The sequence below is a fragment of the Halichoerus grypus genome, chromosome 2 (assembly GCF_964656455.1).
Source record: "Halichoerus grypus chromosome 2, mHalGry1.hap1.1, whole genome shotgun sequence".
In the NCBI taxonomy this organism is placed as follows: Eukaryota; Metazoa; Chordata; class Mammalia; order Carnivora; family Phocidae; genus Halichoerus; species Halichoerus grypus.
Window position 1 is genome coordinate 119228180 of NC_135713.1, and position 24742 is coordinate 119252921.

A 24742-nucleotide genomic window follows, 5' to 3' on the forward strand; every position below is an offset into this window, starting at 1 on the left:
TGCAGATCTGTTAGTATTTTCTAGACTTGCATATACATGGAATTGGATAGTATGTTACTCTTTTTTTGTCTGGCTTCGTCCACTCAGCATACTTATTTGGAGATTAGGAATGATCTTTGGTTCCTCTCTTTCTTTCATTGGCACCCTCCTGATCTCAATCCATTCCTTCATCAAGTTCAGTAACCTCTACCTGAGTCCATCGACTTCTACCTTCGTCGCTATCATCCTCACCAACACCACCATCATCTCGCTCGTACCACTTTTATTGTCTCCTAACTGGTCTCTTTGTTTCCACTCTTGTTTCTTCCGATCCATTCTCCACCTAGCACCTACAATGATCTCTTTAAAATGGGATCATATCAATCTCTTCAGATCAGATCAGTAACTGGTTTGAATTTATTCAGTGCCTTCCAATCACACTCAGAATAATAGTCTACCCTGACAGTAGCTTGCAAAGGCCTTTCATGGTCTGTGCACCCCTCTCCCGCACCTTGCCACCAACTCTCTGACCAGGGAGTTTGTCTCTTGTTATTGGTATATCCCAAAGGCCTAGGTCAGGGTCTAAAAGATGTTTGATAAATAATTGTTGAATGAATAAATGTTTTGAGTATGTGTAAGTAGAGCTGAGGGATAATCAATCACCTTTTTAAGTTCCACAACTGTGGACAGATTCAACCTTGGAAGGAGTACATCTCTGTACTAGTGAAGCCTTCAGCATGAAGTCTATTCTGTAAAAATAATAGGAGCGACCACATCTTGGTTAGACACTGTGGCAAGTGTCTAAGGACTGTAAACCTTTCAGGACTTTCATAGTCTCTTCCTGCCATTTTAGAAGTTCCACAGAGAGGGGTGCCTGGGTGGCGCAATGGGTTAAGCGTCTGCCTTCAGCTCAGGTCATGATCCCCAGGGTCCTGGGATCAAGCCCCGCCTCCAACCTGGACTAGAGCTCCCCGCTCAGCGGGGAGTCTGCTTCTATCTTCTATCTTGCATAAAATCTTTTAAAAAAAAAAAAAAGAAGAAGAAGAAGTTGCAGGGGACCTGGGTGGCTCAGTTATTAAGCGTCTGCCTTCGGCTAGGGTCATGGTCCCAGGGTCCTGGGATCTAGTCCCGCATCAGGCTCCCTGCTCCGCGGGAAGCCTGCTTCTCCCTCTCCCACTCCCCCTGCTTGTGTTTCCTCTCTCGCTGTGTCTCTCTCTGTCAAATAAATAATAAATAAAATATATTAAATAAATAAATTAATTAATTAAAATAAATTAAAAAAATAATTAAGGGGCGTCTGGGTGGCTCAGTCGTTAAGCGTCTGCCTTCGGCTCGGGTCATGATCCCAGGGTGCTGGGATCGAGCCCCGCATCAGGCTCCCTGCTCAGCGGGGAGCCTGCTTCTCCCTCTCCCACTCCCCCTGCTTGTGTTCCCTCTCTTGCTGTGTCTCTCTCTGTCAAATAAATAAATAAAATCTTAAAAAAAGAAAAGAAAAGAATTAAAAAAAGAACTTGCAGAGAAAGAAAAATAATTTATTTTGAAGACCCAAATGAAAGGGAGAAACATACTATAATGGTTTCCAGTCCATAAATGTATATCACATTCTGCCAACTCTATGCCCAGGGCAAGTGTGATTTTTCTCCAGATTTGCTTGCTCATGTGGTGTCAAGAATTAACACAAAACTGGTCTGGAACCCATGAATCTCTTAGGGCTTTGGTAGAAGTGAATGTGAGGCCATGCTTACAGATGTTTCTACAGCCCAGGACATGCTACACTGAAGACAGATTCTTAGTCAAAAACTCATGAGTCACAGGAGAAATCAACTGTCATAAAAAAGATCAGCAGATGCCCCCAATGAAAGAACTCAGAAGCCACAAATCTCAGGTGATAATACATTGTAAAGAAATTTTTAAATAATTATATTCATGATGTTCTATTAGTCAAGAATATAACATTACTTATCATTATGAAAAAGAAAAGAGCATGTGGATTTGAAAAAGGACCAAATTAAAAAAAAGGAAAAAGAAAAAGGAATAATTTTTTTTTCATTTTTTTATGTGGTAAAATACACATAGAATAAAATTCACCATCTTAACCATTTTTAAGTGTACAGTTCAGTGGTATTAAATAAATTTATAATATTCTGCTACCATCACCAACATCCATCTCCTGAAGTCCTTTCATCTTGTAAGACTGAAATCTGTATAGTACTTCTTAAACAATAACTTTCCATTCCTCCCCTTTGCCTCATCTCCTGGCAACCACCATTTTACTTTGTGTCTTTATGATTTTGACTGCTCTACACCCCTCATATAAGTGAAATCATATAGTATTTCTCTTTCTGTGACTGGCTTATTTCACTTAGCATTATGCCCTCAAAGTTCGTCCATGTTGTAGCATGTGTTAGAATTTCATTCCTCTTCAAAGGCTGAATACTATTCCATTGTACATATATGCCACATATTGTTTATCCATTTATCTGTTCACAGACACTTGGGTTGCTTCCACATTTTGGCTTTTGTGAATTTGCTGCTATAAACATAGGTGTGCACATATCTGCTTGAGTACTCACTTAGGATTTTTTTGGGTATACACCTAGAAGTAAGATTGCTAGGTCATATGGTAACACTACTTTTAATTTTTTGAGGAACTACTGTACTGTTTTCCAGAGCAGATGCACCATTTTACATTCCCACCAGCAATACACAGGGTTCCAGTTTCTCCACATCCAGCCAATACTTGTTATTTTCTATATTGTTTTTGTTTTTTGTTAGTAGCCATCCTAATGGGTATGCAGTGGTATCTCATTGTTTTGATTTGCTTTTCCCTAATGATTAGTGATGTTGAGGGTCCTTCCATGTGTTCATCTTCCTTGGAGAAATGTCTATTCAAATCTTTGCCCATTTTTAATTGGGTTGTTTGCTTTTTCATTGCTTAATTGTAGCAGTTCTTTATATAACGTGGATACTAATTCCTTACTATATATATAATTTGCACGTATTTTCTCCCATTCCATGGGTTGCCTTTTCTCTCTTGATAGTGTCCTTTCATGCTTAAAAGTTTTTAATTTTGATGAAGTCCAATTAATCTACTTTTTTGTTGTTGTTGTCAGTGCCTTTCCATTTCATGGAAATCATTATTAAATCCAATGTCAGAAAGATTTCTCCAATGCTTTCTTCTAAGAATTTTATAGTTTAGCTCCTACATTTAGGTCTTTTTTTAAATTTATCTGAGAGAGAGTGAGAGAGAGAGCATGAGTGGGGGGGAGGGGTAGAGGGAGAGGGAGAAGAAGGCTTCCCACTGAGCAGGGAGTCCAACGCAGGGCTTGATCCCAGGACCCTGGGATCATAATCTGAGCCAAAGGCAGATGCTTAATGGACTGAGCCATCCAGGTGCCCCTCCTACATTTAGGTCTTTGATCCATTTTGAGTTAATTTTTGTACATGGTGCTTAGTAAGGGTTCAACTTCATCCTTCTGCATGTGGATATCAATTTTTCCCAGTATCTTTTATAGAAAATTATGATTAAAAAAAGATATAAAATATGACAGCATATACATAGACACATGGAAGAAGGGGAGGAAAAAAAGAGAAAGAATGCATTTGGAGCCTTTCTCTTCTATTTTTGGGGATAGTTTGAAGAGAATAGGTATTAACTTCTTTAAATATTTGGTAAAATTCACCTCTGAATGCATCTGGTCCTGGACTTTTATTTTTTGGTAGTTTTTTTCTTACTGATTCAACTTTATTCATAGTCATTAGTCTGTTCAGATTTTACATTTCTTTCTGATTCAATTTTGGAAGGCTGTATGTTTTTAGGAATTTATCCATTTCTTATAGATTTGTCCAATTTATTGGCATATAATTTTTCATTGTACTTTCTTTTTTGTTTTCTAAATTTAAATTCAGTTGATTAACATATAATGTATTATTAGTTTCAGAGGTAGAGTTCAGTGGTTCATCAGTTTTATATAATACCCAGTGCTCAATTTGAGAAACAAGGCAGAGGATTACAGCGGAAGGGAGGGAAAAATGAAACAAGATGAAACCAGAGAGGGAGACAAACCATAAGAGACTCGTAATCTCAGGAAACAAACCGAGGGTTGCTGGAGTGGAGGGGGGTGGAGGGATGAGATGGCTGGGTGATGAACATTGGGGAGGGTATGTGCTATGGTGAGTGCTGTGAAATGTGTAAGACTGATGAATCACAGACCTGTACCCCTGAAAGAAATAATACATTATATGTTAATAAAAAAAATATTTAAAAAAGGAAAAAAAGAAGAAAAATACCCAGTGCTCATTACATCATGTGCCCTCTTTAATGTCCATCACCCAGTTACCCCATTCCCCAACATCCCCTCCCCTCCAGCAACCCTCAGTCTTCTTCCCATGATGAAGAGTCTCTTATGGTTTGCTTCCTCTCTGATTTCATCTTGTTTTATTTTCCCCTCCCTTCCCCTATGCTCTTCTGTTTTGTTTCTTAAATTCCATATATGAGTGAAATCATATGATAATTGTCATTCTCTGATTGACTTATTTCGCTTGGCATAATACCTTCTAATTCCATCCACATTGTTCCAAATGGCAAGATTTCATTTTTTTTTTTTAATGGCTGAGTAGTATTCCATTGGATATATATACCACAACTTCTTTGTTCATTTATCAGTCAGTGGACATCTGGGCTCTTTCCATAGTTTGGCTATTGTGGACATTGCTGCTATAAACATTGGGGTGTAGATGCCCCTTCTGATTAGTACATTTGTATCTTTGGGGTGAATACCCAGTATTGCAATTGCTGGGTTGTAGGGTAGCTCTATTTTCAACTTTTTGAGGAACCTCCATACTGTTTTCCAGAGTGGCTGCACCAGCTTGCATTCCCACCAATGGTGTAAGAGGGATCCCCTTTCTCCACATCCTCGCCAACATCTGTCGTTTCCTGATTTGTTAATTTTAGCCCTTCTGACCTGTGTGAGGTGATATCCCATTGTGGTTTGATTTGTATTTCCCTGATGCCCAGTGATGTGGAGTATTTTTTCATGTGTCTGTTGGCCATTTGGATGTCTTCTTTGGACAAATGTCTGTTCATGTCTTCTGCCCATTTCTTGATTAGATTATTTGTTCTTTGGGTGTTGAGTTTGATCAGTGCTTTATAGATTCTGGATACTAGCCCTTTATCTGATAAGACATTTGCAAATATCTTCTCCCATTCTGTTGGTTGTCTTTTGGTTTTGTTGACTGTTTCCCTTGCTGTGCAAAAGCTTTTTATCTTGATGGTCTCAATAGTTCATTTCTGCCTTTGTTTCCCTTGCCTTTGGCAATGTGCCTAGCAAGAAGTTGCTGCGGTCGAGGTCACAGAGGTTGCTGCCTATTCTCCTCTAGGATTTTGATGGATTTCTTTCATCCATTTTGAGACTATTTTTGTGTATGGTGTAAGGAAATGGTCCAGTTTCACTCTTCTGTATGTGGCTAATTTTCATTGTACTTTCTTATGATCCTTTGTATTTCTGTGGTGTCGGTTGTTACTTCTCTTTTGTTCCTGATTTTATTTATTTGGGTCCTTTCTCTTTTTTTCCTTGATGAGTCTGGCTAAGGGTTTATCAAGTTTGTTTATCTTTTGAAAGAACCAACTCTTGATTTCATTAATTAGTTCTTTTTTATTTTTTTGGTCTCTGTCATTTATTTCTTTTAAAAAATCTATTTATTGGGGCGCCTGGGTGGCTCAGTCATTAGGCGTCTGCCTTCGGCTCTGGTCATGATCCCGGGGTCCTGGGGTTAAGCCCTGCATCGGGCTCCCTGCTCAGCGGGAAGCCTGCTTCTCCCTCTCACACTCCCCCTGCTTGTGTTCCCTCTCTTACTGTCTCTCTCCCTGTCAAATAAATAAATAAAATCTTTTTTAAAAATCTATTTATTATTATTATTATCATTTTAAAGTAAACTCTACGCCTACCATGGGGCTTGAACTCATGACCCCAAGATCAAGAGTTGCATGCTGTTCCAACTGAGCCAGCCAGATGCCCCTCTGTCATTTATTTCTGCTCTGACCTAATTATTTCCTTCCTTCTGTTATTTCCTTCCATCTTGGGCTTTCTTTGTTCTTTTTCTAGTTCCTTTAGGTGTAAGGTTAGGTTGTTTATTTGAGTTTTTTCTTATTTCTTTAGTTAGGCTTGTATCATTATGACCTTTCCCCCACTGAATGGTCTTGGCACACTTGGGACCAAAAAAAAAAAAATCGTTTGACTATATATTGAGGGTTTATTTCTGGGCTCTCTATTTTTTTCTAAGATTGAAGATCAATCTTAGAGATAAAGAGAGGGAGAGAGTGAGCGAGAGCACAGGGGGAGAGTCTGCAAGACAGGGGAGAGGGAATCCTAAGCAGACTCTGAGCTCAACTTGGGGCTCGATGGGGGCTCAATCCCACGACCCTGAGATTACAACCCTGAGATCAGGACCTGAGCTGAAACCAAGAGTTGGACCCTAAATTGACTGAACCACCTAGGCACCCCACTGGGCTCTCTATTGTATTCCATTTGTACATTTGTCTGTCTTTATGCCAGCATCAGACTGTTTTGATTACTGTAGTTTTATAATAAAGTTTGAACTCAGGAAGTGTGAATCCTCAGTTTGCTCTGCTTTTTCTAGATTGCTTTGGCTATACAGGGTTCCTTGAGATTTCATATGGATTTGAGGATAGGTTTATCTATTTTTGCAAAAAAAGTCATTGGGACTTTGATAGGGAGGGCATTAAATCTGTAAATCATTTTGGGTAGGATTGACATTTTAACAATATTAATTAAATCCTCTAATCCATGAACACAGAATGTCTTTCCATTTATTTGTGTATTCTTTAATTTCCATCTGCAACATTTTGTAGTTTTCATTGTACAAATCTTTCACTTCTTTTGTTATGTTCTTTTTTTTAAGATTTTATTTTTTTCTTTGACAGAGAGAGACATAGCGAGAGAGGGAACACAAGCAGGGGGAGTGGGAGAGGGAGAAGCAGGCTTCCTGCGGAGCAGGGAGCCCGATGTGGGGCTCGATCCCAGGACCCTGGGATCATGACCTGAGCCGAAGGCAGACACTTAGTGACTGAGCCACCCAGGCACCCCTGTTATGTTATTTCTGAGTATGTTATTCTTTCCGATGCTATTGTGAATGCAATTATTTTCTTAATTTCCTTTTCAGATTGCTTATTGTTAGTGGATAGAAATGCAACTGATTTTTGCATGCTGACTTTGTATCCTTATACTTTTTGAGTACATTTATTAGCTCTAATAATTTTTGTGTGGAATCGTTAGGATTTTCTAATTATAAGGTTTTATCATCTGTGAACAGGGATAGTTTTATTACTTCTTTTCCAATTTGGATGCCTTTTATTTCTTTTCTTGCTTAACTGCATTGGCTAGGACATCCACTACTATGTTGAGTAGAAGTGGAGAAAGTGGGCACCCTTGCCTTGTTCCTTGTCTTACTGGAAAAGCTTTCAGTCTTTTACAAATGAGTATGATGTTCACTACGGGTTTTTTATATGTGGCTTTTATTATGTTAAAGTTGTTTTATTCTATTCCTAGTTTGTTAAGTGTTTTTGTCATGAAAGGGTCAAATAGAATTTTAAGAATTAAAGTTTATAATTATTCAAATAAAAACCCAAGGAATGACTTAAATAGTAAACTAGATATAGTTGAAAAAAGTTAGTAAATTAGTGAGGAAAATTGAATAAATCATTCAGGATTCAGCATGGGGAAATAGTAAGTATAAAATAGAGGCAAAGAGATATGGATGATTCAACATATTTTTAATAGGGGTTCTAATAAGGAATAATGACAAAAAATGGTGGGACGCCAATATTCCATGAGCTACTGGTTGAACATTTTTCTGAATTAGCATAAAACCTCAGATTAAAGAAGTGTACTATGTCCCAAACAGGAAAAATAAAGAAAACACACACACACACACACACACACACATACACGTAAAAGGGCAGAACCTAGAACAATGTGAATGTCTTAAAAGACACGAGAGATAAGAGGTTTCTGGGGCACCTGGGTGGCTCAGATGGTTAAGCGTCTGCCTTCGGCTCAGGTCATGATCCCAGGGTCCCGGGATCCAGCCCGGCCAGCTCCTGGCTCAGTGGGGAGCCTGCTTCTCCCTCTCCCTCTGCCTCTCCCCCTGCTCATGCTCTCTCTCTCTCTCTATCTCTGTGTCTCAAATGAATAAATAAAATCTTTTTTTTTAAAAAAAAAGACAGGTTTCTAACAAAATCATGAAAAGCAGCCTGACAGAACTTTTTATCAGTATATGAAAGCCAGAAGACTATGGAAAAATGTCTAATAATTGTCAATCTGTAATTCTATACACAGCTAATCTGTCATTTCAAACTAAGGGTGAAATTAAGACAATTTTACATATACAAAGTGTCTTACTTTCATAAGGCTACCATAACAAAGTACTATAAACTGGGTAGCTTAGAACAACAGAAATTTATTTTCTCACAGTTTTAGAGGCTAGAAGACCAAAATCAAGATGTTGACATTGTCATTGTCCCTCTAAAAGCTAGAGAAGGTTTCTTGCCTTTTTCAGTTTCTGATAGCCAGAAGGATAACTACAATCTTCACATGGCATTCTTCTGTTTCTTCACATAGTCCTCTTTCTGTGAATGTCTATCTCTAAGTCTAAATTTCCCCTTTTTATAAGGACACCAGTCATATTGTGCTATGGTATGTTTGTGTACCCCCAAAATTCATATGTTGAAATCTTAACCCACAAACACGATGGCATTAGCAAGTGGGGCCTTTGGGAAGTGCTTAAGTCTTGAGAATGGAACCCTTACGAATGGGAGTCATGTTCTTATAAAAGAGACCCCACAGAGATCTTCCACTCTTTCTTGTGAGAACACAGCAAGAGGTCAGAAGTCTGCAACCCAGAATATGGCCCTCATTCAACCATGCTAGCACCCTGATCTTGAACTTCCAGTCTCCAGAACTATGAGAAATAAACGTTTGCTGTTTATAAGCCATCTAGTCTGTGGTATTTTGTTATAGCAGCCTGAAGGACTAAGACATATTGGATTAGGGCAACCCCAACAACCTTATTTTAACTTGATTACCACTGTAAAGACTTGATTTCCAAATAGATGACATTTGGATGTACTTCAACTCATCTTTTTTGGGGGGGACACAATCAAACCTATCATACAAGGCTAAGAGTTTACTCTCCAAGACTCTTCCTGAAAGAATCTACTAAAAGACTTACTTCATCAAGAAGGAAATTAAACTCAGGAGGAAGGAGTGGTATGCAAAAAGGAACAATGGCCAGAAAAATTGAGAGAAGATTCTTTCTTAAGGTCCCACTGCTTTTAAGTAGTGCAGGCAGTATTTGAACCCTGTTGTCTGACACCGTAGCCTATGCTTCTAACTTTGACATTACATACGCCTCTATGAGGAGTGTTTTAAAATCTCATGAGGTAATGTACAGGTAAGTGTCTGAGACTTTCTTTGAATTTTAATTTTTAGTCATTATTAATTAACTATCTATAACGAAGTTCTAAGAAGGTCCCAGAGTAGAATTAGGCCTTTCTTTTCTTTACCAGATTAGAGAAAAATGGCTAGTTTTCTTCTGTAGAATTTATTCTTACTGAGTGTTTATTTTGTATTTCTTCTCTGTGAGGCACTGTGATCAGTGTTTTGGGTATAAGTGGGAGAACCATTATTCCATAGTTCTTTATTTCAAGGAGCTTAGAGTTTAATAAGAATTTTTTTTGGTAGGGGATCCCTGGGTGGCTCAGTTGATTAAGCGTCTGCCTTCGGCTCAGGTCTTGATCCCAGGGTCCTGGGACAGAGTCCCACATCGGGCTCCTTCCTCAGCAAGTAGTCTGCTTCTTCCTCTGCCTGCCAATCCCCCTGCTTGTGCTCTCTATCGCTCTCTGAAAAATAAATAAATAATATCTAAAAAAAAAAAAGGAAAAGTTTTCTTTTTTTTAAGGTAGGAAGTATCATGTACCTCAGAAAGGAACAGATGCAGTCTTGAAGAGAGTTCAGAGGAAAGATTATTTTTGGTCTGTGTGATGAATGATACAAAAAGACAAAAAAGATAATGGGAGAGGTGGCCTGCTTCCTAGACCTTGAAAGACAAACATAATAATGCTAACTACATCAACTTAACTATAACTATTGAGTACCTACTGTGAGCATGGTGCTATGCTTGGAGCTTTTCCCAGTCTTATTCCCTAAAATAACTGTGTGAGGTCAATATTGTTACTCTCAAATTAAATAAGGACGCAAACTCTACTGTTACACAGCTACTGAAGTGGAACCAGACAGACCTAGGCAAGAGCAAACACTGAATCCAGAGCTAGCTGGATCCAAATTCCCTGCCTTTCCTCCTCTCTCCCAAGTTTTTAGAGTCGGTAAAACATCCATTTCTTCCGTTTCTAAAAGTCTAATCACTATTCATCTTCTGGTTGAAATGTAGTCTGCAGGTGGACTTGCATCAGGTCATAAAGGGAGTTTGGGAAAACACAAACTTCCAGGCCCCAATTTCAGATATTTTTAAGTAATTAAGTCTGGGATGAGGACCAGAGACTCTATATTATTATTTTTTAAAATATTTATTAGAGAGAGAAAGCATGAGCGCAGGGGGAGGGGCAGAGGGAGAACCCAAAGCAGACGCCCTGCTCAGCGTGTAGCCCAACGCAGGGCTCAATCTCAAGACCCCAGAGATCACCACCCAAGCAGAAATCAAGAGGACCTTCAAGCGACTGCACCACCCATGCACCCCAGAGAATCTGTATTCTTTCAGCAAATTTATTTGGCTTCTCTTGAGAACCACTGTGTCTAGAAGGTCTTCCAGAAGATTTCAGTAGAAATAAATTCTTTGGAAGAACACTTCCACTAAAACTGCGGGACTTCTCCATACTGGCATGCCTGAGGCTGAGGTTGATTCTTCTACTTCCCTGACAGCACAGGGACTAGTTGAAGTAATGAATGCCTGAAGAAGTTTTGGCCTGATCTACTTACAACTCTAGTCACCAAGCACTAACTAAGCTATTTGTCAAAGCGCTTAAAACCACACTGAGAATCTGCGTACCAAGCCTGATAAATCATGTGGGGAAAACGTAATCTGTATTCGTAACATTTCTAGAAGCCGGGCTAGTCCGACTCGTGCGCAGGCGCAGAGGGAAGGGACAGTCGAACCGCCAAGGCTTGCCCCTCCTCCATCCTCTTTCTGGCTTTATCGTACTGCGCAGGCGCACTGAGTGAACCAAGATGGCGGCTCCCGTGGATCTGGAGTTGAAGAAGGTAAAAGAGGGTCCTGACCTGCCACAGGCTTCTCTTTGGGAAGCTAAGGGGATATATCAAATGATGCTCGAGTCCTGAGGAAGGCAAGAGGCCCCAGGGAACTGGGGAGTGATTTCCCAGAGTCCTGAGGCGGGACCAGGTCTTCTTAGGTTGGCGTGGGGGGCGAGCAGCTCTTTCTGGGTAAGAGCCGGTTGGGCTGGTCTGGTTGTCTCGCGGGCCGATAGCTGGCCTGTTCTCTCATTCCGAGCTCCAGAGCCGTTTCGTTGTGTGGAGGCTTCAGTTCCATAGTAAGGCCTGAAGTAAGCGTTTCAAATTGGAGACCCTTCGGACCGCTTGCCTGAGCTGAGCCATCTGTAATTCTAAATCTTCATTTGCTTTAAAAATTCCCAAGTCCACTCTGTGTTTTTAGGCCACTTACTTGATCCTGTAACGTGAAAGGTCGCAGTATCTACATACAGGTCAGAGTTAGATAGTCTCATAGCAATGTTAATATCAGAGCTTTAACTCCCAGCCCTACTCCCCTTCCCCTTTTCTTGAAGGACTTGTCAAAAAAAGAAACAGGTCCGTAAAATTTTCCAAATATAATCTGTATCAGAAGGAATTGGGCTCCTCTCTTCAAACAGTTGCTTATAAATGTGTTTAGTCAAAAGCGTTTTCGCCATCTAAGGGTTGTCAGGGAAAGGATGCTGGACTTCATCTACTTTAAACCTGTACTTTTTCTAGAAAAGGAAACTGAGTTCCAGAAAAGATTTAGTCAAAAGTTGGGACTAGAATCCACTATTCCCTACTTTACTCCACACCTTTTGATTATTTAGGTTCTTCAGAAGAGCAAATTTTGCGTCTTAATATTTCTTCTGGTCAACCTTTGCATATGAAATAGGACAGCTGGGCTAGTTGTTGCTCCTAATAAATGAAGCTGTTTGTTATTACCCGGAGGATATATGTGTATGTAACTTGCTTTTTGTCTTCTTTTGAAACTTGTAAATTTAGTCTTTAACGTGGTGTTCTCTAATGCTGTAATATCTCAGCTTGAACAATTACCAGCTTCCTTAGCAAAGCGTGTACAGAACAGTCAGGTAATTTTACATGCAAAACAAAATTCATTTTAAGAATTCTTAACGAATTCTAAAAATTTACCTTTTTTTTTCTGTTAAGAGTTCAAATGTAAGTCGGGGTTTAGTGAAAGAGTAAACAGTTGAGTACAGCTGTGAATGGTCTTAGCTCCCAGTATTTGAATTCGTTAAGAAACCCCTGGGCAATGAATGCAAACTAAGAAAATGATTGGAGACTTACATTGGGTAGTTTTGAGAGCTAATTAAATTAACTAAAAAATAAACTTGTTTAAAGGCTTTATCTTCTAATATCTTTATAAGATCTTTGTTGTTGTTGTTGTTGTTGGAGACTAACAAGAAGTTTCAGGCACCTCCCTTCCCAAATCAGTCTTCGGAAACCAGTCACTAGTAGGGGAGAACAAAGTCAGAAAAAAGTTTAGTAGCCTTTGCCTTGTATTGTTGCAGTCACAGATGTTATTATTAAGGAATAAATTTGACAGCATCTGAAAGTCATTCCAGGCACTTAAACAAGAGTATCCAAGAACTGTGTTTATCTTTAAGTGTACATGAGGGTCAAATTTGGCTTGGTATGTGGATATGAATATCATGATGCAGTTCTTCTACCAGGCTTTGAATTTTTTTTGTTAGTTTTTTATCTTTATCTCAAAAATATTTGTATTCTGAATATTACTGTAGACAGTAGAATAGAAACATTCCTGAACTAGGGGTCAGAAGAAATGGATTTAAGTACCTGCCTTTCCACCTAATAGTTGTTCAACCCTGTGCAAGCCACTTTTATCTCTTTAACAAATTTAGTTACTTTAACTTGTAAAGAGTAATGATGAAACTGCCATCCCTAACTCATAGGATTATTGAGAAGAGTAAATGAGATATTCTATTCTTCAATGTTCTCATATTAATATTCCTTTGTTAGTATTTCAAACAAATGTGAGAAAGTGTTTTGAAATCTAGTCATGTAACACAAATGAAGTGAGTCGTATTTGTGGTTCTTGTTTTGAATCTCTGGGTTTCATCCTCTGACTCTTGCATTTATTGTTTTTATTACTCCTTGAATACCTGCTTTTTCATAAGGCTATTTAATGTGCATTTGTTCTGCTTCAAATAGACTGCATCTTCTGAGGACAGGAAAAGTTCATTATTTAGTATGGTGGCTTGATTGTTTACAATTATATTGACTTTTACTGATGTTTGTGTTGGTAAATTTAACAGCTTTGTCTCTGGTTAATATGCTTTATTTTAATGTGTTTGGATTTGACTTAAGTGTTTCCTGTAAAATGTTTCACCCACTAAATCAAGGACTTGTTTTTATTAGGCCTTCACAGAGCTTCAAGCCAAAGTTATTGACACTCAACAGAAGGTGAAGCTTGCAGACATACAGATTGAACAGCTAAACAGAACGAAAAAGCATGCACATCTTACAGATACAGAGATTATGACTTTGGTAGATGAGACTCACATGTATGAAGGTGTAGGAAGAATGTAAGTAAAATATATCCTTAAGGGGGTTATTGTGGGAGAGTTTTTGTCTAGAGTTTGTTCATTTTAAAACTTGGGTTAAAGTATCATAGTAGTTTTGAGGATCATCGAGTCAAATACCTCCTTTTAAAAAATGCTAACTGAACCCCAGAGAGATGTGTTTAATATTAGACTTTGAAGTACATTTCTTAAATATTTTCCTGTTCTTCTATGATCAGGTAGGTACTTAAGTGTATAACTTCAATGACAAAAATATGATTTGTCATGAAAAGATGTTTATAGTAATTTTGTGTGTGAAGATTTATTTAAGTAGTTGTAGTTTTAACTTCCCCTATGCTACCTGATTTATTAGGAATCATACAAATCCTAGATCTTTTAGATGTTTGTCCAGTGTTGTAAAATTAAAAAATAGATTCATTTATCATTTAAATAAACTCATCCTATCATACATGAGAAATCAAGTAAACCAATTTGCCCTTTGTTTGTTCTAATTGTTATATTATTAACCACCCACACTGCACTTTTCTTCTTTTAAGAAATACATTACCCTTGTGAGGGAGAATAGATCTGCTCCGCCTTCTCTAAGCAGTAAATAAGGAATGGAAAAGCCCTTAACTACAGGTCACATTCCATTACAATGAGCTAAAAGGAGAAGACTGATTTTTTTTTTTTAAGTGGGGGAGGTACAAGAGGAGGGTTTTTCTGGAATTTGGTCTTTGAATATTATTTAGTAAGTGGACCGTTACTTCAAGTTTGGAGATCTTTTAGTTGAGTGGAATTTGACCTCGGTCTTAGGATGACTTGTTTTGTGATTGATTTGAAGGAAGCGTAACATGTGTAACATTTAGTAATGGCTTTGGAATGACATCATGAGAAGTGGGCCCTGCTCATGACTAGCTACTCCCTTTCTTTCTGGAAAAGAGATTATGATAAACATGTGATTTGCTTTCTCAGAATAAACAATATATCACAAATAAATTTTATCTCTGTAGTTCATATTTTTCATTTTAGCTTATTTTTAGAGGAAGAGAATCCCACTTTGAGGGTTTGCTTACTGGGACATGAAAGAATTGGAATGATAACAAAATAGAAACCTTGAATATCTGTCTGTGTAGTATGAGGTGCATTGTTGGCATTCACTGCAGGGTAGTTTTATCCTTAATGTGAATATCCTTAGGTATTAAAACAGTAATGTTAGCTTTCCTAACATGTTTGTAACATGTTGCACCTGGATTTCATGTCACAGCATTAGCTTTTGCAACAGTTAAAGAATCTCTTTTTCCAAAAATAGAAAAACTCTTTTGACTGTCTTTGGCCTTTTGAGCTATAATGAAGTTTTTAGTTTTAATCAGAATAATTTAATTTATTAAACATAGTGCATAAGTGGGGTAGCTGCCTTTTTTGCATACTGCCCTAAGTGCTACAAATAGGTTGTATTCCATACAAAGAAGTATAGAATTAAAAGGCTAGGATATGATTTAGTTAATGTACAACAGTAGTAGTATTTCCCGAAGATTTATTTCATGTACAAGAAATACGTAGTTTTAAGTGTTTGGATAAAGTGAAACCTACATAGTTTCAAACTTTGGTTTTTCAATTTGACTTTTACGCTTTCTGCATCCCACTGAGTGCAAATTTGACCCTGCATTGTAGGGGCATGTAAGGTGAATAGCGTTTGTTGTTTGGCTAGAGTATTAGTGCCCTCAGGAAGAAAAGACTTGCTGAGTATTAGTCTGGTCATGAGGATGTTCTCCTTGATGCTAAACCTGAAATAACTATTTCTGAATTTATAGTCTTGAGTAATCTTGAGTATCATTGTGATTCACTTCTTTAATTCCAGTCTTTACCTTAATTTGTCTTTTCCTTTTTGAGTATTATTTGGGAATTCTAATTAGAATACTAATTTTTCTCAAGCTGTTGTTTTAAAACCATGAATTATAAAATCCAAAATACTCCATTTTTGTTTTAGAATCTGTGGTAGATTTTTGCCATCGCTGAAATTCAGGCCTCATTGTATCTTGCCTAGATTATTGCAATAGCATCTTAATTTTCTTTCTGCCTTTATTCTGTCTGTCCAAATGCAGTCTTCGTACTTCTGCCGGAATTGATCACGTCCATGTTTTTCATAAATTTCTTTGATCTCTTGCCCATAGGATAAAATCTAAACTTATTAGCCTAGTATTCATGTTCATTCATAATCTGTCCATTATTAATGTAACTCCCTAGCCTCAAGTCCTGCCACTTTCTATTCCCAGGCTCAGGATAGCACATAAATTTCATGTCATGGACTTAACTTCTTGCATTGATTTTGCATTATCTGTTGAGAAGGAGTTTGAGTTTCATGTGGACTTCAAACATGTTTTAATTGATTAGTAATGTCTGTCATGGGTGAAGGTAGAAGAGTAGTAAGTAGCACATGTTCCAGAAATGGTTGTCCCTACTTTTGTCACAGGGCTTTGTCACACATGTTCTTGCTTTTGCTCGTTCTGTCCTTGGCCTGAAGTATCCCCATAGCTCATCTTCTCTGAAGATTTTTCGGTTCTCCCTGGCAGACTTATTCCACACTTCCTAGGTGATACCAGAGCTTTTGTTCCTGTAGCTAGTACAGCAGAGAAAGAGAGATGATTGATTTCTAAATAGGTCTTTTTTCTCAACTAGATCGTCAGCTCTGTGAGACCATGTACATATTTGTCTTTGTTTCCTCAGTTCTCAACACAATGTCTGACACAAAATAGATGTTAAATGTGTCTTGATTTGGGGCGCCTGGGTGGCTCAGTCGTTAAGCGTCTGCCTTCGGCTCAGGTCATGGTCCCAGGGTCCTGGCATCAAGCCCCGCACCGGGCTCTCTGCTCAGCAGGAAGCCTGCTTCTCCCTCTCCCACTCCCCCTGCTTGTGTTCCCTCTCTTGCTGTCTCTCTCTCTGTCAAATTAAAAAAAAAAAAAAAATCTTTAAATGTGTCTTTTTTTTTTTTTTTTTTTTTAAAGATTTTATTTATTTATTTGACAGAGAGAGACACAGCGAGAGAGGGAATACAAGCAGGGGGAGCGGGAGAGGGAGAAGCAGGCTTCCCGCGGAGCAGGGAGCCCGATGCGGGGCTCGATCCCAGGACCCTGGGATCATGACCTGAGCCGAAGGCAGACGCTTAACGACTGAGCCACCCAGGCGCCTCTAAATGTGCCTTGATTTGAAATGAGTATGATTCTTTCTCTTTCCTAAAATAACTGCATTTTCTTTTATTTCTTTAGAAAGAAAATATGTTTGGAAAGTTGGACAATTAAGAATTAGGATTTCTTATTCTGTTTTAGAATATGATTCAACAAAGGTGAAACTGTAAAAGTAATGTATTTTGACTAAGGTCAGAGGAGTTGTTTCTGACCAAAATTATGTCCTTTGATTGGACAGTATTAATTCTTTATGAAATCTACCGAGAAAGTTGACTAATTCTAAATGCCAACCAGTTGCAGAGATGTTCATTAAAAACTGAAAGTATAGAAGAACGTAAGCCTTTAGAATTATGCTGAGGACAGTATAATCCTTAAAGAATAAAGGTTATTCTGTGCAGAATAATATCAATATAACAGTATCTCTTTTACCTTCCTCATTTTCATATAGGATGGAAATCAGATTTTCCTTTATAGGGTATGTATTTAGTTTAACCAAATCTTGCCAGCCCAGATGTCTTTCAAGTCACAAGTATGGAGAAATTTGGTAGTATTAAATACCTCTTATATATGGCTAATTGTGGTTTTAAACAAGGAAAATCAGGCTATAGGGTAAGAGATGATGAATTGCTATATACTGTAAGCTCTGCATATTCATTGCTCAAACTATATGCCATCCAGTCTCTTGGCCTGTTGCCAGCACATTTTAGTTCTCTTACTTCATATTCTTTGGAGAGGCTGTTATGTAGCCTGATACTACTACCACCAATTTCTAGTTTGGCTACTTAAGCTGTTTGTGAGCTGACCTCACCATACTGCTTTGAGAACTATGATGAAAGTTACAACTGTGGAATGATCTGTCTGAATAGTTTGCAAGTGTTTGTCTTTGCATCTTTCTAGCATGCAAGGAGGGAATAGACATAGTTCGCAAATACTACATGAATGTTTCTTGTATCTTTTTTTTTTTTTCCTGAATAAGAACCAGTTTATAATGGTTTATGGGGGGTTTTCTTCCCTTTTACTTTGCACACTAGAAAATAAGAGTATTTTTTAAAAATAAGAATTATATTTGAAAGTGTATGTAAAGGACATTTAACCATGCTGGTATTTGAAAGGACCATCATTAGAATAAATGTCAGACTTACTTTTATGAACACTAGGTATGATCCTGACCCTGATGTCAGGTTTATTATTCTATAATTTTAGTGTCCTTTTACTTGAGCATTACATAAACTTCTTTTTTCCAAAAGAGACAAATTAAGCTTTTAATTTTTTTAATATGGGAGGAACTTGAGTAGATTAGCCTTTGAGAAGAATGATTAGTGCCTTTTTAAAACTTGAACCTAACTAAAAATAACTTTGTACCATATTTAAACCAATTTAGAGGTATGCCACCATTCTGTGGGTATTTTTTACATTTAAGGAACTAAGAATGAACAATGGTATAAATCTACCAACTAGATAAGTGTCTAGCAATGCAGAAATTGCTGTTTGGGAGCGGTGTTGCTATTTCTACTTGTTGAAGTAATTTGATGGTTGATCTCTAATGGTTGAAAGATCCAGAAGTATAAAACCTAAGATAAATGTGGCACAGGTAGAAAGTAAAAACAGTAGATGTATTCCTGATAGGTAACAAATTAACATCAACAACAAAAATCTAAACAGTTGAGCAACTTTCCAATTATTTAGGATGTAGTAATCTGAATTCTTCATGACAGCTTGTTTGAAATGCCCTTTGTTTAAAATACTATGTTGGTTTTGTTGTTATTTTAATTGTTAGTTTGGATGTTGACCTGTAATTTGAATCGTGACATTTATAAAGCCAAGTTGAAATATTTGCTCTTTCTCTGTTTCATTATGTTAAATATTAATAGAAAGGGACATAGTCATGGTGCAAGTTTTGAAACCATTTTACAATTTCATGTAGCTGTAGAGGTGGTATTCCAGTCAATTTGAGGTAATTTTAAAGCCGACAAAATAGTTGTACTAGATTAGGAAATAAACCACAAATCTTGGTGCAGTAAATATTGTTGATGTTACAGTAAAAATAGTTATGTATTGTTCTTACTGGAATCAAGTTTGGATATTTTATTTAGTGCTTGCTATAGGAGAAAAAAGTGTACATTACTTTTGTTGTGAGAGCACACTGCAGATATAAATTTATCAGCTCCTTGTATACTACTTTATACTTAGAAAAAATGAAGCAAAGATAACTAAAGAGTTCTTCTTCTTCCCTTTGAAAATTATTTTGTTTTTTAGATTTCATTTTATTTTATTTTATTTTTTAAAGATTATTTATTTGACAGAGACATAGCGAGAGAGGGAACACAAGCAGGGGGAGTGGGAGAGGGAGAAGCAGGCTTCCTGCGGAGCAGGGAGCCCGATATGGGGATGTGGGGATGTGGGGCTCGATCCCAGGATCCTGGGACCATGACCTGAGCCGAAGGCAGACACTTAACGACTGAGCCACTCAGGCACCCCTTAGATTTCATTTTAAAGGAAGAGGGGTTCTTGATGTTGAGCTGCTTTTACTAATAGAATGTGACCCACCCTTTTTGTGTTTTTATACGGAGCCATTTAAAGTCCTGGCTTTCATTGCTCAGAGTTCTAAGGGAAAAAACAACAACTTCTCTGTTGTGCAGGGAAAAATGACTTCAGTCTTGTTGATGCTGAGTATGTATATGCTGAGTATATGACCCCAGATGGGCACACTCTTCTCTTTCACAGATGTGGTACTCTAGGGAGAGGAGATTTTTGAGTAATATTCTTAATTTCCTTAAGTTGTTAGTGATTTAAAAACTCAGATGTTGATTATAACTGCTGCATGGCTGTGTAGAATGACATCACTGTTTTTGTGCCAGGGGAAGTTAGCAAACATTTGCGTAGGAATTACATAGCTATGTTTCTTCTTCAGAAGATTATTTTTAATAATTCTTTCCCTTCTTCCCCTCCCATGTCCTCCAAATCCAGACTGTCACACTGAAACACAGGAAGTTAGTTTCGAAAATCGTTGTGCTAATTACGAGTTTATTGTAAAGGGAAAAGAAGTCTGTTATACTTACCTTGGGATGTGCAAACATGCTAAAATAAAATTTTTATTTAATGTGTCCTTACTTATTTTAGGCTCGAACTTGATTTAAAAATGTAAATATAATTGATTCATTTGGTTACTTGGAGGACTTGGCTTTTGCATTTCCTGACCTCAAAAGGCCTGACTTTTTTTTTCTTTCTTTAAACTGGCAAAGGATTAAACAAGACCTGCTTTTGTTGCATGAAAGTAGCAATTACTCAGCAATACAAGAGGATACTACAGTGTATCCCAATTGGTGATAAGGATTGATTTAGTAAACTGAGGGAAGGGTGAAAAATACCATTACCTTGTTGTTCCTATCGAAATAAAAATTAAGGTAGCAGTAACCTTGAACTATGTTACTTTGTCATTGGGGAATTGTTTGCTGCAACTGACTTCAGCTGAATTTCTCTGAAATGAAAAACAATCAGTTTTAAGCTGTACCAAGAATTTTCTGATTTTAGCTGCCACTTATCTCATAATGGCAAATTTAGGAACAACTTGCTGTCTAATCTGTTTGAGAGAGGACTGGAATGGTCATGTCAAGGAACATAATCTGCTTAATGAAACATCCAAAAGGAGCTCAGAAGAAATACTGACCTAGAAGGTGAAAGTCCGTCTACCTGTGTATGTGAACACACACTTGGTAGGGACTTCTTAGTATTCTTTCTTATTCCTTGTATCAGGAATTGCTGTGAGCTACAAATACCCTTTGCCCAGAAGGAATGATTAGGGTTGCAGTTTGTTGCATGCACCATTAGTGCCTGTGGTTTTGTGAAGAATGTATGCTCAGTTTATTTTTAGCATTTAAGTTCGAATAGACATGTCTGAGGGAATGTTCTCTTATTGTCCTGGCCAGGAACTCTCATTGCCATCTCTTGTTTTGAGGAAGGTCAGCTACCTTGAAATGGACCAGATTACTTGGAAGACACTGTTCCCTTGGCTTTGAAGAGGACTTGAAATGTTCTCATATCAAATCTGCACATTAGCAAGAGCCCAGTATTAAAAATGTGTCTTTAAATAGATAAGAGCATGACTACCTAAACTGAGCCTTTTACATTGTTTGGCTCAGGGTAAAAAGATTTGAATCACAATATGTATCCTGTATGTGTGTCTGAGTCTTTTGCATTTGTGCCAAAATATATTTATATTCCTCTGACTTTCTACTTTTGTACCAGGAGTCTTCTGTTCTGTTTGTGTCCTTCAGTACTCACTGGATAGTAATTTTTACTCTCCAATGGTTATATTTCATTCGGTGTTACATTTTAACCTTCTAGTAAAATAAATATCACATCTTGGAAAAAGTTGTAGCAAATCTTGATGATTATATGTGGATATGTTTGGGGTTTGATGAGGCTAGAGTAAAAGTGGTAAACATCAGAGGTGATTACTTACCAGAATACTTAGAATACCAGATAGTGACCAAAAATAAACATCATGTTTAAAATAGATTAACATACTACTGCTTTCATTTTAGAAGTAATAGTTTGATTTAAAAATACACAGTGATTTCTAATTAGTACAAATTGAACCTAGCAGTGTGTGGGTTACTTATCTAGAAGAAGGGACATTTACATGGGCCTGGGTTCCTGAAGGGACATTGGTCCTCTAATAATTCCAGTGAATTCTCATTCCTCATCTAATTTGACCTATCAGCATTTATTCCATCTGGTCTTGCTTCCCTTGTTGAAACATTTTCTTCCTTTGGCTTCTAGGATATCACCTCTTGGTTTTCCTTTTATTTTACTGGCCATTCCTTCTCATTCTCCTTTACTGTTTCTTTTTCTTTACCATTTCCAAATTTTAGATTGTACTTGGGCTCAGTCTTTGGCATTTTTTTTTCTTCTCTTGTCTATACTCAGTCTCTTGTCTATACTCTGTCTATACTATCTCATCTAGGCTTATCTCTTTTTTTTTTTTTTAAAGATTTTATTTATTTATTTGAGAGAGTGAGAATGAGAGAGAGAGAGAGCATATGAGAGGGAGGAGGGTCAGAGGGAGAAGCAGACTCCCTGCTGAGCAGGAAGCCCCATGCGGGACTCGATCCCGGGACTCCAGGATCATGACCTGAGCTGAAGGCAGTCGCTTAACCAACTGAGCCACCCAGGCGCCCCTAGGCTTATCTCTTTAAGTGCCTTTTTATATACTGGCAACTCCCAGATTTTTATCTTTAGCTTATACCCCTTCCCTGAACTCCAGACTTGTATATCCACCTGCCTAGTTTATATCTCCATTTGGTAGGCATCTCAGAATTAACTTGACCAAAATAAAATTCTCACTGTTTACAAGTAAACCAGTTCCTCCCTACAGTCTTCTTCATTTCAGTAGATGGTTTTTCGATCCTTCTACATCTCGTAGTCATCCTTGACTCCTCTCTTTTAATCTTCCATTCAGCCCATTAGCAAACACTGTCTTTAAATTTGGTCCAGAATCTGAACATTTCTACTTACCACCACCCTGATCTCAGCTACCATCATATTATTTCAGCTGCTTCCTATCTGGGCTCTCTGCTTCCATCCTTACCACTTTATAGGTTTTCTCAACTGAGTGCACAGAGTGATCCTTTCAAAACATGTCTGATCACTCTAGTCAAAACCTTCAAATGGTTATCACTGAAAGAGACAAGGGCTTTGCAGTTGCTGATCTCTCTGTCTGGAGCTTCCTTCTTCAAGATGTCTCCCGTACACCTTTCTCTTCCTTGAGGCCTTTGTTAAAAAGGCATTGAGGCCTTTTATAACCATCCTGTTTAAAATTGTGCATATACTTCGACCCCCACTTTCTTGCCTCTTGTACTCTCTTTTTTTGTCTTTATTTTTCTCCATAGCATTTATAACCGTCTGGCATACTATAGAACTAATTATTCATTTTTCTTAAGTAAACTTTATTGAAATATAACATATATGGTAAAATACACTCATTTTTAAGAATACAGTTAGATGAATTTTGACAACTGTAACCATCACTCCAGTCATGATATAGAACATTTTCAACAGAAGTTCCTTCTTCTCCCAAGTCATTCTTCCCTCCCTCAAGTTCTGCTCTAGGCAATTGATAATCTGACTTGTATCACTGTAGATTAATTTTGCCCATTTTAGAACTTCATATGGAGTGCACATATATGTGTGTATATATATATAAAAGAGAGAGAGAGAGAGAATCATTATAGAATGTACTCCTTTGTGTGGTTTCTTTCATTAAGCACAATGCTTCTGAGACTTATCAATATTGTGTATATCAGGCTTCCAATGCTGGGCTGCAGTTCCACTTCTTTACTCTTGCCTCTGCTCTCTTTGTGCTTGCCAGCTTTATCTTCCAGGTTGGCTGTAGGAGTTCCAAATATTTCATTCAGATGTGACAACATCTAGAGTTAGAAAGTACCATGTTTTCTATGTCACATTTGTAGGAGCAAAGAAATCTTTCTCAGAAGTCTTCAAAAGGGCCACCTCTCACATTTCATGACAAGAACTTTATCACGTGCTTGGGCTTAAATCTTGGGGGATGGGACTGCCATGATTGGGTAAGACCAATCAAGATTCACCCCAGGATTCAATTCCCTGAGTCACTTGGGGAAGTGGAGGGTCTCCAAACAAAATTTGGGCTCTTCAACGAAGAAGAGGAATGGATATTGGGTAGCCAACCAATAGTGTCTACTAAAATCGTCAGCAACAGTCTTTACAGTGACCAGCAGTTGAGGGCTAGCTACATGAAAACTCTTGGTACTATATGTAAGATGAATTAGGGAGAGTTTAATTAGGGACTACAGAAGGAAGCTATTGAAGTAATTCAGGAGTGTAATAATAAGGGCATAAGTTAAGGTGGCAGAAGTGGAATGGAAAGGAAAAGGGTCAGTATGAAAGAAAATGATGAGTCAGTGATAAATTGGGAATATAGAGGGTACAAGGAAGGTATTTGCAGGTTTGGGACTTAGGTGAGTGGGCAAGTGGTGGTATCATTGATATGAAATGGGGAAACTGCTTGTAGGGAATGTTGGTATGGGTAGATAAAAGGAGTTTAATTTGGGACATGTTGAGTTTGAGATGCGGAACATACAAGTAGAAATGACAGATGATGCAGAGATAGTGTAGTTGATGGGGGTGATATTATTTTGCGATATTTTGTCGTTGATGGGGGTGATATCATTTAGCCAAGTTGAAGCCTTGAAAATAAATGAGTTCTTGGAGGGACTTTGGGTAGAGGTAGCTTGGTGGATAGCCTTCCATAATGCTTGAAATACTGACCCTGGAAGAGAAAAGGAAGGGGGTGTGTGTTTAAGAATATAGTAGTAGATGAGGGGACACAGTATAGTACTAAGATGTAGCAGCATCCCTCAGAGTTAGATTTGAACATACTGTGTTCTGCAGATTTCTTTTGCCTAAGGTATGGCAGGTCTAGGTGCTGTATTTCTGGATTATAATCTGAAACTGTGCTATTTTGTTGCTCAGATAGTTCCACTTTGGCCATTGGTTCTTTCAGGTTGTCTTCAACTTGTCCCCAACCATTTTTCGTTTGTTTCTTTTAGAGAGAGAGAGCGCGCGCTTGTGCGCACACACACACACACACAAGTGCTTGGTTGGGGGAGGGGCAGAGGGCGAGGGAGAGAGAGAATCTTAAGCAGGCTCCACATCTGACGGGATCTCACAACCCATGAGATCATGACCTGAGCTGAAATCAAGGGTCAGACGCTTAACC

General features: G+C 38.0%; 2 protein-coding genes across 2 annotated transcripts in view; both read left to right on the forward strand.

Moving 5' to 3' along the window:
- Positions 1 to 24742, forward strand: part of HBEGF (heparin binding EGF like growth factor) — a 385453-nt gene that overhangs the window by 82363 nt on the left and 278348 nt on the right. The gene's annotated exons all lie outside the window — the stretch shown is intronic.
- Positions 11150 to 24742, forward strand: part of PFDN1 (prefoldin subunit 1) — a 68179-nt gene continuing 54586 nt past the window's right edge. Inside the window, exons 1-2 of the mRNA XM_036124164.2 lie at positions 11150 to 11273; positions 13659 to 13825. Of these exons, the coding sequence (XP_035980057.1) occupies positions 11241 to 11273; positions 13659 to 13825 (200 nt within the window). The 5' untranslated portion in view covers positions 11150 to 11240. The remainder of the gene's footprint in view (positions 11274 to 13658; positions 13826 to 24742) is intronic.